This window comes from Leptonotus elevatus, chromosome 18 (assembly GCF_054856555.1).
Source record: "Leptonotus elevatus isolate MCC_2025b chromosome 18, RoL_Lele_1.0, whole genome shotgun sequence".
In the NCBI taxonomy this organism is placed as follows: Eukaryota; Metazoa; Chordata; class Actinopteri; order Syngnathiformes; family Syngnathidae; genus Leptonotus; species Leptonotus elevatus.
The window spans coordinates 3,961,787-3,974,520 of NC_141256.1; the positions used below are offsets into that span (position 1 = coordinate 3,961,787).

The 12,734-nt window shown below is 38.3% G+C and overlaps 1 protein-coding gene across 1 annotated transcript in view; it reads left to right on the forward strand.

Moving 5' to 3' along the window:
* The window catches only part of tnfrsf21 (tumor necrosis factor receptor superfamily, member 21), a 35,855-nt gene that overhangs the window by 3,395 nt on the left and 19,726 nt on the right, over positions 1-12,734 (forward strand). Inside the window, exons 2-3 of the mRNA XM_086061668.1 lie at positions 8,691-9,366; positions 10,456-11,019. Of these exons, the coding sequence (XP_085917794.1) occupies positions 8,691-9,366; positions 10,456-11,019 (1,240 nt within the window). The remainder of the gene's footprint in view (positions 1-8,690; positions 9,367-10,455; positions 11,020-12,734) is intronic.

Genomic DNA, 12,734 nt, shown 5'->3' on the forward strand with positions numbered 1-12,734 from the left:
CAAACAGCACTTTAAAAATTTTAAGGCTTGAAATGCTATACTACATGAATACAAGAATAGCAGAGAAAGTAAAGAAAGTCAAAACCCTGCCCTGCTTTAGCCCTAGGTGCTAAAATTCATATCTGTACTATTGGCCATTCCACACGTGTGGTTGTTATTGTTTACCAATCTAAAGTGTTAAAAATGGCTTACTCTCTTTGATGGTGCAATGTTAATGGTTGTGTCAAGTCTCCTGTTGTGCTTGAAAGTTTACATACCTTAAACTTATGATCGCACTGTTATGGTGTGAAAAAGGCTTAATGCCCCTAAAATTCCAAAATATTGTGGCAATTGTGATATTTTCAGATGCTGAAATTGACATGAGTAGAGATGTGCAAGTGAATTTCGGTTACGATTCATAGCATTTTTGTGTCATTAAGCGACATTTAGCTTCTGTACATTTACTGTAGTGCTCATATGTTTACATTCCCTGAGGGTATAAGGTTATAAAAAACACGCACACACAGAGCACTGTTTTTTTTTCCTTCTTTTTGGGAGGCCGGAACAGATTAATGATGTTTCCATTCATTTCAATGGGGAAAGATGATTTGATCTAATTCAAGGCACCACTGTATGTGACAAAGCAGTCCTTGTTGGAAGTTCATTGATTTCACAGTGTGTTTCGAGACAGCTCTAATAGCTGGCGCCTGAGGTAGAATTACAGATTGCTCTGCTCAGTTGCTGTGGAAGTCCAAAATTCATGGGCATGAGGTGTATAAAGCGTATGTTTGTTTGGCTGGGAGTCGGGACTGCTGCACTATTGCTCACGTGAGGTAAACAAGATCTGCCTGACCAGCAACCACACCCTCAGATGTCTCTCTTTGTCCTTCCTGGTAGTGAGTCACAGACTCAGCAGATTAAAAAGGTGTTTTTTAATGTTTGCACCTAGTGGCTGGTTGCCTTTCTAATAGGCTGGTTTCTGTTTGTGTGAGACATAGACAAGACATAGGCACGAGATGGCGAGATAGGGACAAAGGCATGCAGAAGACCTGACTCCAGACAGTATCTGTCTACTGTATATGTAATCAGGAAAGTACTGAAAAAATGCCCTGGTTGCATTCATTTGCTCTTCTCCTTTTTGTCTTGCCACAGTTTTTGCCACTCGGTAAGGTTTAGTAATGAGGCCTTAAATATATTATTTGATGTTTATTTGCTGTAACTTTCATTTTGTAACCAACATCTCAAATGTCTGCAACGTATTGAAGCATTTCTAAAAACATACAGTGCTGACACTTAGACAGACAGACAGATAAAAGCACACACACACTGTAAGAAAAAAAAAACAACTAAAGTTTGTTTAATTGTATTTGACAGATTTTTCTTATATTTTTAAAATATCATTTAAATTAAAAAAAATTGACTGTGATCTTATAAATGTAAAATAACGTGAAATCACTGTAGCTGTGAAAACACACAATACCCCCCCCCCCCCAAAAAAACCCCCAACTCATTAAAAATACATATATTTATTGTTAAAATACGTTCACAAATGAATCTTAATTTCACAAATATTTGTCTGTTATTAAAGGGAATAAACTGTAAAATGCAACTTTAAAACACTGGTGAAAAAAGGAGAAAAACATGGGGTGGGGGGGGGGGATCATTTTTATGAGAAGTAAGTAAGAATAAGTTTCTTTTATTTCACTATTTTTTTGGTGCTGCTGGAAATTTACCATTTTTTTGTTCTTTCCAGTGCACATCAACATGATATTAAGCAACCTTCCATTAATTAAATTGAAATAAAAGACAAAAGTGATACAGTAGCGGTATGTTAAATAGGATTCAGATCAGTCCTTTTCAGAAAAGTCAGTGGTTATAGTTTGAGTGTCTGCATGAGGGAGGGGTCTGTGAGTCAGCGCCCTGCGAATGTAAACACAGCCAGAACGGATATGTGTCGCCACTTGGAGACTAGGACTGTACAATTTTGAAAAATAATCAACTTTATCTTTTGTTTCGGGTTCAATCGTCTTTTGGATGAAAACTGAAAAATGCATTATTATTATTATTTTTTATTATTTACGGTATTCGATTTGATTCCAACTTTTGGGTCTGCGATTCGATTCAGAATAGATTTTCGATAAAGAACGATTTTTGCTTCAAAATGATTTGATTGACAATGATTTTTGCTTCAATCTATAGATGTGCAAGGAATTGTAATGATCTACTCTAGTCTGACTCGCTATTGCTAATTAGCGTGCTATTCCCGGCACTTTTATCACTCAAAAGAACGGCTCCACACTACAAAAAAACAACTTTTATTGGAATAACTTGATTGTGACTTTTTCCTTCTACTCTCTAATGTGGCTACAACTTAACAGTGTATTAGACCGTGTAACCACACTGCCCCTAAGTGGCCAAATCGGGTACAACATGAACAGCGCTCCAATTAAAGGCACACACAGACAAAGGTAAGACAGTATAAAATAATTTAAATAAAATCGATTTTGGGACATTTAAAATCAATTCTGAATCGTACTAAATGAGATTTGCGATTCTTATGAGAATCGATTTTTGGCACACCCCTAATATATATATAATTTTAGAGCTGTCAAACGATTACATTTTTTAATCAGATTAAACATATTTTAGAATTTTGATGAATCACGATTAATCACTTAATAAAAAAGTCTTTTTTATTACTATTTCCCCCCGCCAAATTTGAAGAGCACCAGTTTTTTTGACATTTAATGTTATGAAGACGTCTTCAACATTTTTGATGCACACGCTCATCCTGCTTTTTTTTAATCAATGAATTATTTGCATAATTTAAAATGGGAAAAAAATGACCCCATATTTTGACATGAACAAATATTCTAAATGTCATACGCAAACATTTATTAAATGCTTTACTTTAATGCATGTAAATATGTTTATTGCTTAAACAACCTGTGCTACCCCTTGGGCGTTATTTGTCCATTTTCTGGCTTTTTTCTGTTTTTCTGTTTTTTATCAAAGAAAAAGCATTTGAAAAAAATACACTTGGGACCTGCCATTTTACCAGGATTGTTTAAAAATGTAGAAGTTCAAATTGGTGCCATGCTGTGATTTATAATTATTACCAAACAGGAGGGAGAGATTCACACTAAATTGTTGTAATAATGCCCGATTTTGGCTCATTGACTCCCATTATAAATCACAGTTTTTGATATGCTGTAAACCTGATGTGTTATAATGCATTTTCCGTGATTACTGATGCAATCGCTTCTTTGACGAGTCATAAACATGAAAATAGAGGAATTTGTGTGTTGAGAGTGTTAACACAAAAATCCACTAGGTGGCGCCAAAGGCTAATAAATGAATACAAAATGCATGCATAAATAAATTCTATTGTTATGACTTATCGACTTGTTTGAGCCTCTAACTATGTCATATGAAATATTCAAATTATTATTTTATTGTATATATATATACAGCATAGTTAGTCTTGCTATTAGCATAATACTGCTATTGTTGTCCATAGGGGGCATTAAAAAAATAAAAAATTATAAAAATTATATATGTCTAGATAGGTCTGATGCCACTGAACATTTTGAGCGGTTGAAAGTGAAAAAAATATTCATAAATGACTAAGTTATCTCACTTCAAAGGAAACGCCTGATTTTGGCAAAATTACAAGAGTTTTGTGCTATTCGGAAAACTGCCATTGTGTGAAAACTGGGCATGCAGAAAAAATTATACTGTTATGACTTATGGACTTATTCAAGCCTCTAAATATGTCATATAAAATATTCAAATTAGTCTTTTATTTGATATACATATACAGCATAGTTAGTCTTGCTATTAGCATAATACCGCTATTATTGCCCATAGGGGCCATTAAAAAAATTAAATTAAATTAAAACTATATATGTATAGATAGGTCTGATGCCAGTGAACATTTTGAGTTGTTGAAAGTGAAAAAATATTCATAAATGACTAAGTTATCTCACTTCAAAGATAATGCCTGATTTTGGCAAAATTACAAGAGTTTTGTGCTATTCAGAAAAATGCCATTGTGAAAAACTGGGCACGCATAAAAAAATTATATTGTTATGACTTATGGACTTATTCAAGCCTCTAAATATGTCATATGAAATATTCAAATTAGACCTTTATTTTACATATATATACAGCATGGTTAATTTTGCTGTTAGCATAATACTGCTATTATTGTCCATAGAGGGCATTAAAAAAACATTTTTTTAAAACTATATATGTATAGATAGGTCTGATGCCAGTGAACATTTTGAGCGGTTGAAAGTGAAAAAAATATTCATAAATGACTAAGTTATCTCACTTCAAAGGAAATGCCTGATTTTGGCAAAATTACAAGAGTTTTGAAAAATGCCATTGTGTAAAAACTGGGCATGCATAAAAAAATTATATTGTTATGACTTATGACCTTGTTTGAGCCTCTAACTATGTCATATGAAATATTTAAATTAGTCTTTTATTTTATATATATATACAGCATAGTTAGTCTTGCTATTAGCATAATACTGCTATTATTGTCCATAGGGGGCATTAAAAAAATAAAATGGCAACAATTACAAGAATTTAATAAAAAAAAAAAAACGGCCATGGGTTAAACGTAGCCATCCGCTGTCACGCTAAAGGATAATCTATGGTCAAAATTAATAGTGCGATTAATCTGCGTTAATTCCAGTTTTAACTTTGACAACACTAATATATATATATGAATTATTGTTCTATGACATTGTGATGCTTATTGGAATTTGACAATTTCTTCAGCCCTAAAAAGAACTCACAGTACAGTTTTTCTTCAAAACTGAAGCTGTACACCTTTCATGGCATGCTGAACAGCATATGTCACAGTAACCTCATTAGTTTCTAACTGTAGTTACAGACAGAATTAGAGGTCAATCTGCTACTGTTGAGCTTATGGGTGACAGGTCGAAGGGATAGAGAGGCTGTCTGGCAATTGGAAGATAACATTGTCAAGTTACTGGCCACACGGAAATTGTTGCAGTTTTGGACTGCGGAAGAAAGCCAGACTACATGAGAAAATCCAGCATGCAAACTCCACTAATGCAGATTTAAGCCAGTAACTCACAAAGAATGACAAAGCATTGATAGTGGATCAGGGATGAGGCTGTTCTTAGCATTTTGGATTTGGCAGATTGACTATTATGTGGCTTTCTGGGTGGGCCTGGCTGGCACGCGTGCCTTCTGGCTTGCGACCATGTTGGACTAGCCAGAGTGGATTAATGTGCTGTGCTCCATTCCTGTAAAACAACCACTGTGTCCGCTGCGTCTGCAGTATGTGTGAAAGAGATTTCCTGTTTGATACCAGCACATCTTCTGTTCTCCAACCTCATATGAACATTAAAGGCAAGCCAGGACGAGCTGTTTTGATTATGATCTGACAGGAAAAAAACACAGTGGGAGCATCCATTATGCCCTGATCAAATGATTTTGTTAGACACTCCTCCACTGTTGCCCTGATGAGCTGGATGCTACCTTAATCACCCATCTTAATTATAACAGCTGTTTCAGTGAAAATATTTGAAATGTTCATATGATGAATCGGAGGTTCGGGTGTCTGCCTGGCTGATGCTAAGTATGCAAGCAAACTCACTGGAAAAACAGCTGACTCAGATGATTTGGTAAATGTGTTCACAGACTCAAGTGAGCTATTGTCTGTGTAGCTCTTATTTAAAATATTATTTTCTATATTGTAATTTGCACACTTTTGATTCTATATTTTAATTTGCACAATTTGCATTACATTTTTTATATCTATTACAGTGTCTTGTGGAATGATTAGCCGCCTTGAACTTTTTGACCTTTCCCCCCAATTCAGGCTTCAAACATAAAGATACAAAATTAAATAAATAAATAAATATATATAATTTTTTTAATGATTAATCAACACCAAGTGGGACAAAACCTTCAAGTAGAACAAAATGTATACAACATTTTAAACTTTTAACTCTGATTCCAGAGGGTCGCTGATGATTTAAAAATGATCCAGTGTCCAGTTAAATGACTGATGATGATAAATAGAGTCTACCAAGTGCAGTATATCTCTGCCATTTCTCGCGGCTGACAAGCTTTCACATGTGCTATCAGCAGAAATTTACCGCAAGCTCATCACTTTAAACCAGACCAACCCCTTTTTGTCTGCATACCAACACAAGCTGCTAATCTCTTTTGAAATGTTTCTAAGTAAACACACACTATTAAGAACACACTTTTGCTCACTTTCGTTGTACAAACAATTCTGATGATTCCACCTTGTATATTTGAAATTCAAGTCAAACAAATTTGACCTACTTTTAGGCCCAACATAACCAGGAAATCGTAAACCTTTGATTCTCCAAAAGGGCTTCCTGAATTTGTACGGGTTTCTCGAAATGTGAGGTATACACATCTAAATTAAGTACAAAAGATCGAAGCTGTTGTTGCTAGTTTTTTTACATTTTATTTTTGTTATTTACATTGACAAATATTCTGTATCCTTTTCAATCAATTGGGCAAAGTCAAGAGGTTTTGGTTAGAATCTGCTGAAAGAAGTACAGGATTCAGGAACTGCTTACTGTAGTCTTTTTATTGGAGACAATACTTGAAGTAGCTAAATACTTTGTCATGACTCAGCTTATGTGTGCTCTGCGTGATGTAAAATGAGACATGTGAGATGATTTCCCTCAACCACGTGTGCTGTCAGGTTCCCAGCAGAGTTGACAGTGTAGCGAGGATAAAAGGTGTGATGCGTAGTCCTTGTAAAATCCAATCAGACTTTATGTGCACAGTCATGCTTGTCATTTTGGTGCATGTGCCTGAGGGTCAGGCAACTTCCTGGCTTGTTTTGATCACCCCAACCTGACCTTGTAAATTCAGCTCATGAGAATAAACTGCAATCAGACTGCTCTTGTCCATCTATCTGTCTGTTGTTTAATTCCAGCATCTATCCATGTTTTATGACTAACCGTTCTTATACTTGTGATACTGATGGCCTCGTCCAGTCTCTGCAATTGCAGACACTAAAATGTCCCACTGACTTTACATTGCCATTGCCCGATTTGAGTTTAACACCTGGTATTGGTACTTGCACCCATCCCTAGTAGTGTTTCCAGTTATGAGTGTGGTCAACAGACAAATTAACCTTAAACAAGGATACATCTGTTGGATATTTGTGAAGGCTTGGCTAGCAAAATACCGGAAGATGCATTATATATCACGGAAACGCATCAGCGTTCTTAGGAAGAACGCTCTCACATACATTCTTAGAAAGACCGTACTTGGAAGTTCACGAGACTGTACTCTGCATTCGTCATATTGAGAAACGGCCAATTGTCTTTTTGTTTACCATTATCAACTCCTCAACATAATGTTGTCGTCAAGACCAGACCAACCGAGACCAATACATTATCCAGACTAGAGAGTATCGAGACCGAGACTAGACGAAGATTGTATATATCAAAGAAAGAAAGAAAAAAGACTAGTATATATATTTTTTCATTTTAAGTATATGTATATAAGCTATACTGTACTACATATAAAATAGGTAGGCTATAAAATGACTAACCCATATTCATTCAGTGTTATTGACTTTCTGCAGCTGTAGCACCAAAACCGTGGTGTAATTAATGAATAACATTTCTATTAAATATGAACCTCCCAAGTAACACTTTGGGGGCTTAACTAATACCAGACGGTGTGTTTATTGTGTGTTTTTCTGTTACCATGCATTTGACAATGCTACGCAAGCTAACTTTGGCTGTAATATTGGGTGCGTTCGAAAATACACTCTGAAGTCCATGCACTACACTGACATTGCGGATCTTCGGAGAGGCAAAATATGTGTCGCTTCCATTAATTTCTGAACACGCCATTGTGTTGTAGAAAGACTACTTATGATTTGTTCACAACTCGGCTCAGTAGTAATCAACTCGCTACCCCACAGAGCTAGCTGTCAATGCCAACAACTACCACCTAAAGAAAAGCCGCAGACAGCACCACTAAACTGCAAACCTCCAGATAGAAAAGTTAATAACCTACCAACTTGAGAATTATCTATGGTACACAAACGATGAATACAGTTTATACTCCCCTGTCAAGCCACATTCTCTGCATCTTGCTCGGTCGATTTCCATCTCCTACCGCCCAACAAACTGGCAGAGTGTTTCCGCTTACATGCCGCTTTAAAAACGAACGCCTTATGGTTTTGGGAACTAAACTTAATTACTGACGAGTTTGCTGATATTTTGTCTAATTAAATTTTCGGGGCCGCTGCGTCTCCTGTCTTCATCCACTCTGGGTGAGGGGCAGGGTAGACAGCACGCGAGCACCTGCATTCTGCATTTCTCACTGATCACAGTAGTACTGGCCTGGTCTCGACTGGTCTTGATCTAAAAGCCCAAATCCGCCCTGTCTGAGACAGAGACAAGACCATGTAAAAATGTCTTCGATACAGAGACGATACTGAGACCCTTAAAAAGTGGTCATAAGACCAAGAAAGATCTTGAGAACTCACACACTACCTCAACACTATCCTTAGTATGTATGTAGTGCATCTGGTGTCTTCCATTTTTGAGAGTCCAATGTTTTCTGTTTATTTTGTTCAACTAATGTATTTTATCGTCTAATTATCATAGTCCATTTTTGTTGAATGTCACTCCCTATTTTGAATATCTCACTGTCTTCCTCAGGTCCTGTGGACATTGGTGGTTGAAATTTCAGCCCGGGTTTTGACCACAACTCACCCAGCTGACCCGTCCCTCCTCTCTCCCCGCTACTATCAATACAAAGACACAGACTCTGGGACCCAGTTGGTCTGTGACAAGTGCCCTGCAGGTACCTATGTGTCTGCCCACTGTTCCCTAACTTCTGTTAGGGAGTGCAGTCCCTGCCCTAAAAGTACTTTTACACGAGGTGAAAATGGTGTTGCGCAATGCCATCATTGTCGTGCTCCATGTCCTGCGGGCCTCATTGAGAAAGTGCCCTGCACTACCTCCCAGGACCGTGTGTGTACCTGCCCCCCAAACAGCTTCTTGTTAGGGGAAGGTGGCACCAAGTGTAAGCCTCATTCGCGGTGCCCTCCTGGAACACGGGTGAAAAAACGGGGTAGTGAAACAGAAGATGTTATTTGTAAGCCGTGCACCAAAGGCACTTTCTCTGACGTGGAATCAAATGCGCTCAAGTGCCAAGCCCATGTGGACTGCCAAGCTCAGGGGTTGACTCTGCTCATAGCAGGGACACGAGAGACTGATAATCTGTGTGGACCCCTGTCTACAGCCCCCTCATCTGCATCTTTCTCCACAACCACTGCACAAGGACAGGAATTAGTGACATCGGAATCTTCCTCACCACCATTAGATCACAAAGGTGAGAATTTGTTTAGATTCTTTGCATTCATGAAACCCCATTCAACCACGACTTTTCTTTAAAGGAAGGCACATTCCTAGGCATGGCAACAAAGTGGTAGCTTCGACTTACTCCAGGAATGCTACTATTTGTGGTCATGAGGAGGTCAACTTCTTCCTCACTGTTCCTTACCTCAGTGATGTGTCGGATCAGGGAACATGAGTCATTCTCATCCCCTTTTGTTTTCATTGCCTTTCACGCGAAAATGTTTCTTTTGTTAAGTCAGTGGGTCATTTCTGAGAATCAACCAGACAGGGATCACTCCACTCCCACCGACACTCATACCCACTATAATGCTGTCACTAGTTTTGGTGTTTAGGCATGGGATCAATGACTCTCAGTCACGTCACTAGCCAGTGGGGATGAGGAAGGACCAATGTATTATGCAAAGCAAAGAAAGAGTTGTATACAGCACTGTTTAACTGTATTTTATCTTTGTTATACAAAGGGTGTATAGAGGCTTTTAAGGCTTTGTAAATCTCATAGTCAAGACAAGGATGTACCAGTTCCTAGGAAACAATAAACACAACGTTTGTTGTTTCACTAGACCATACTTGTAAGGAGACATTTATGGGTTCTTGGTTTACAGCAGAGCGCTCGTCCTACTAGAGTGTGACACGGGAGTGGATTTTCACGTCCTGTCCCCGTCCTGGACAATAGTAAAAAAACAATCCTGTCTCGTCCCACTCCTATCCTGTCCAGCCTAATGACTGCCATTCTTGTACTGCTCCCATTATGGAGATCAGCTACATAAAACAAAACAAAAATGACTACGCAAGTGTGTATCTGTCCGAGGTTTTTATCCCACTCCCATCTGCTCTCGTGAACTTTTTATTTGGGTCCTGTCCCAGTCCCATGATTAAAAGTAAAGTTGACCCCATCCCGTGGGATACCAAGACCCGCGGGACTCCTGAAAAAATGTCAGTCTCTACTTCCTACAGCGGCGGCATAATTACAACATAATACAAAGAAACGTTGAAACATTCTCATTTTCTGGCATTTGTTCTCACTCATCCCTTTCCCTTTATTTTTATGTCTGTCTCAAACCAGGCATCAATGGCCGTTCAGCTGCTATTCAACTGAGGGAAAACCAAGATGGGAAAATAGAGGGTAAAAGTCGCACTCATGCTACAAGCACCATTCCAGCAATCCGTAACTCCGCTGAGGCGTCACCTCCTACAGCCTCAAAACAACTGGTTTATCGCAAGCAACCATGGGACAAACCAAATTCTGACCCTTTGCATGGTCCTAACAAAAGGACAGTAGAAGGATTCGACGAGTCAGAGGTCAGAGTTGGGACAGGGATCAGTAAGATTGCCGTGCAGTCGAGCAGAGACAGTTCCAATTATAACCGTCCCACTCGAAGAGGATCCCCACGACCGAGCACTCACGATCACTTCGATATCAACGAGCACCTCCCCTGGATGATAGTCCTGCTGCTCTTGCTCGTACTGGTTGTGATTGTGATGTGCAGTGTGAAACGGAGTTCCCATGTGCTTAAGAAAGGCCCCATGCAGGACCCAAGCAGTATCATGGAAAGGGCAATTCAGAAGAAACCATTTGTGCCTCCCTCACAAGTCAAGGAGAAGTGGATCTATTACTCCAATGGACAAGGTTAGTCTGCTGCTAAAATCTCTTGTTACAGAATTGGTATTAAAGAGCCTAGGGGTTTTACTTGAGTCAACCTTCCAAACCACTTTTTGACAGACTTTTTAAAACAAGCAATGCAGCCACAGTAATTCACAGTAATTCAGTCACATTTTGAGTCCCGCTACGTTCCAAAGAAATTTCAACTCAATTTGTTGGGGGATGACAGTCTGCACCCTGATTACTGTCAAAGTTCCCTTGAGCAAGGCACCATTCCCCGATAGCTTCCAGCACACACTACTTGTATGCAAGTGTGCCATGTCTGTGGTGTACAATAGAAAATAACGCAGAGTGTTAATTAAAAGGACTAAAATTTAAATAATAAGTAAAACAGAGAACAGGAAGATGAGCTGATAAGCCATCCCGCATTGTTGCATTTGGTTCCTTTCTGAAATCTGGTTCAACTTGAGGATTTCTCAGTAATGGGACTTAATGGTGCTGTACGCTTTACACTTTGACAATGCTCGGGAGTAGACATGGCGACGGTATCGGATTCCAATGGGATGATAACTGTGGGTAAAAATATCAGTTTCACAGTAGTACAGTATTGCCAAATAATGTATTAAATAACTTTCAGCATTGAACGTGCTTTTTAGGTATATTAAAAGAACAAACATACGCAATTATTTTTTTTCTAAATTTCAAAATGTAATACAAAAGTGTGTTTATTTGTCAGTAAATTAATAGCTACTTATTTTTCTATTGCATTGTGAAGAAGCATCAAAGTGGAAATGCGCTCATGTTAGTTATGCTACTATGTTAATTTGTCCTTGTAGCAAGTCTACAGTGTTTATTTCTCCAGAAGACATGCTAACTCTCATAGCTGGTTTCAAGTGTTAATTTCAAGAAAGTGTTGTATTAATATATTAATTTATATCATAAAACTTGAATTTATCATAGAAATAGGTGTTACTGTCTTTAATGTAATATCCTAGCTGTGGTACCGTTACTGACTGCTTGCACCAACAACAGGAGAGGAAGGGGTTGTGTCACTTTGTTGAATCTGACGATGACTCAAAGAAAAATAAAGCAACTCATACCGCTGATGTAATATTTTAAAACCGTGGTAAACTTTGAAAGTGATAACCGGACCATGCCTACTCAAGTAGTAGACTCTGAGCTGCAGTTTGCGATTTTCAAACTTTTTTTTCCATCTGCAACAAGTTTTACCACTGGACCACCAATCCGTGGTTTTGTACTTTTGCTAACAAGTAGGCAGCTTCCGACCTTTCTAGTATTTCATGGTGTTACTGTGGTTGTAATTGTAACAGACCATTAGGCTTGCTAGCTTTTGTTCGCCGTGCAACTCCGCGGGTGCTGCTTTGAAGGTGGAAGAAGCGCAGAGCTTCTGACAGATGAGAAAAAAAGTAATAACATCACTAGCCAATCATTTCTTTTATATCTCACTTCTATTCTTGCCTCCTGTTTAACATCCATCCATTTATCTATTTGTTTATTAACCTGTTTTCTGGTTCCTTCTTGACCATTGGTGATTACTTTGGCTAATGCTAAATGCTATGTTGACTGTTCAACAGCGGTAAAGAACAGTGCACTTGGTCTCATCACTTGTAATGCTAGGTTTGCGTTCAGTCTGACCGCAGTATGAGGTTAGTAGGACAACATTTCCCATGATTCTTAGACACAGAAGCAGTAAGTTCTAGTTCCAGTATGATGAAAACGTA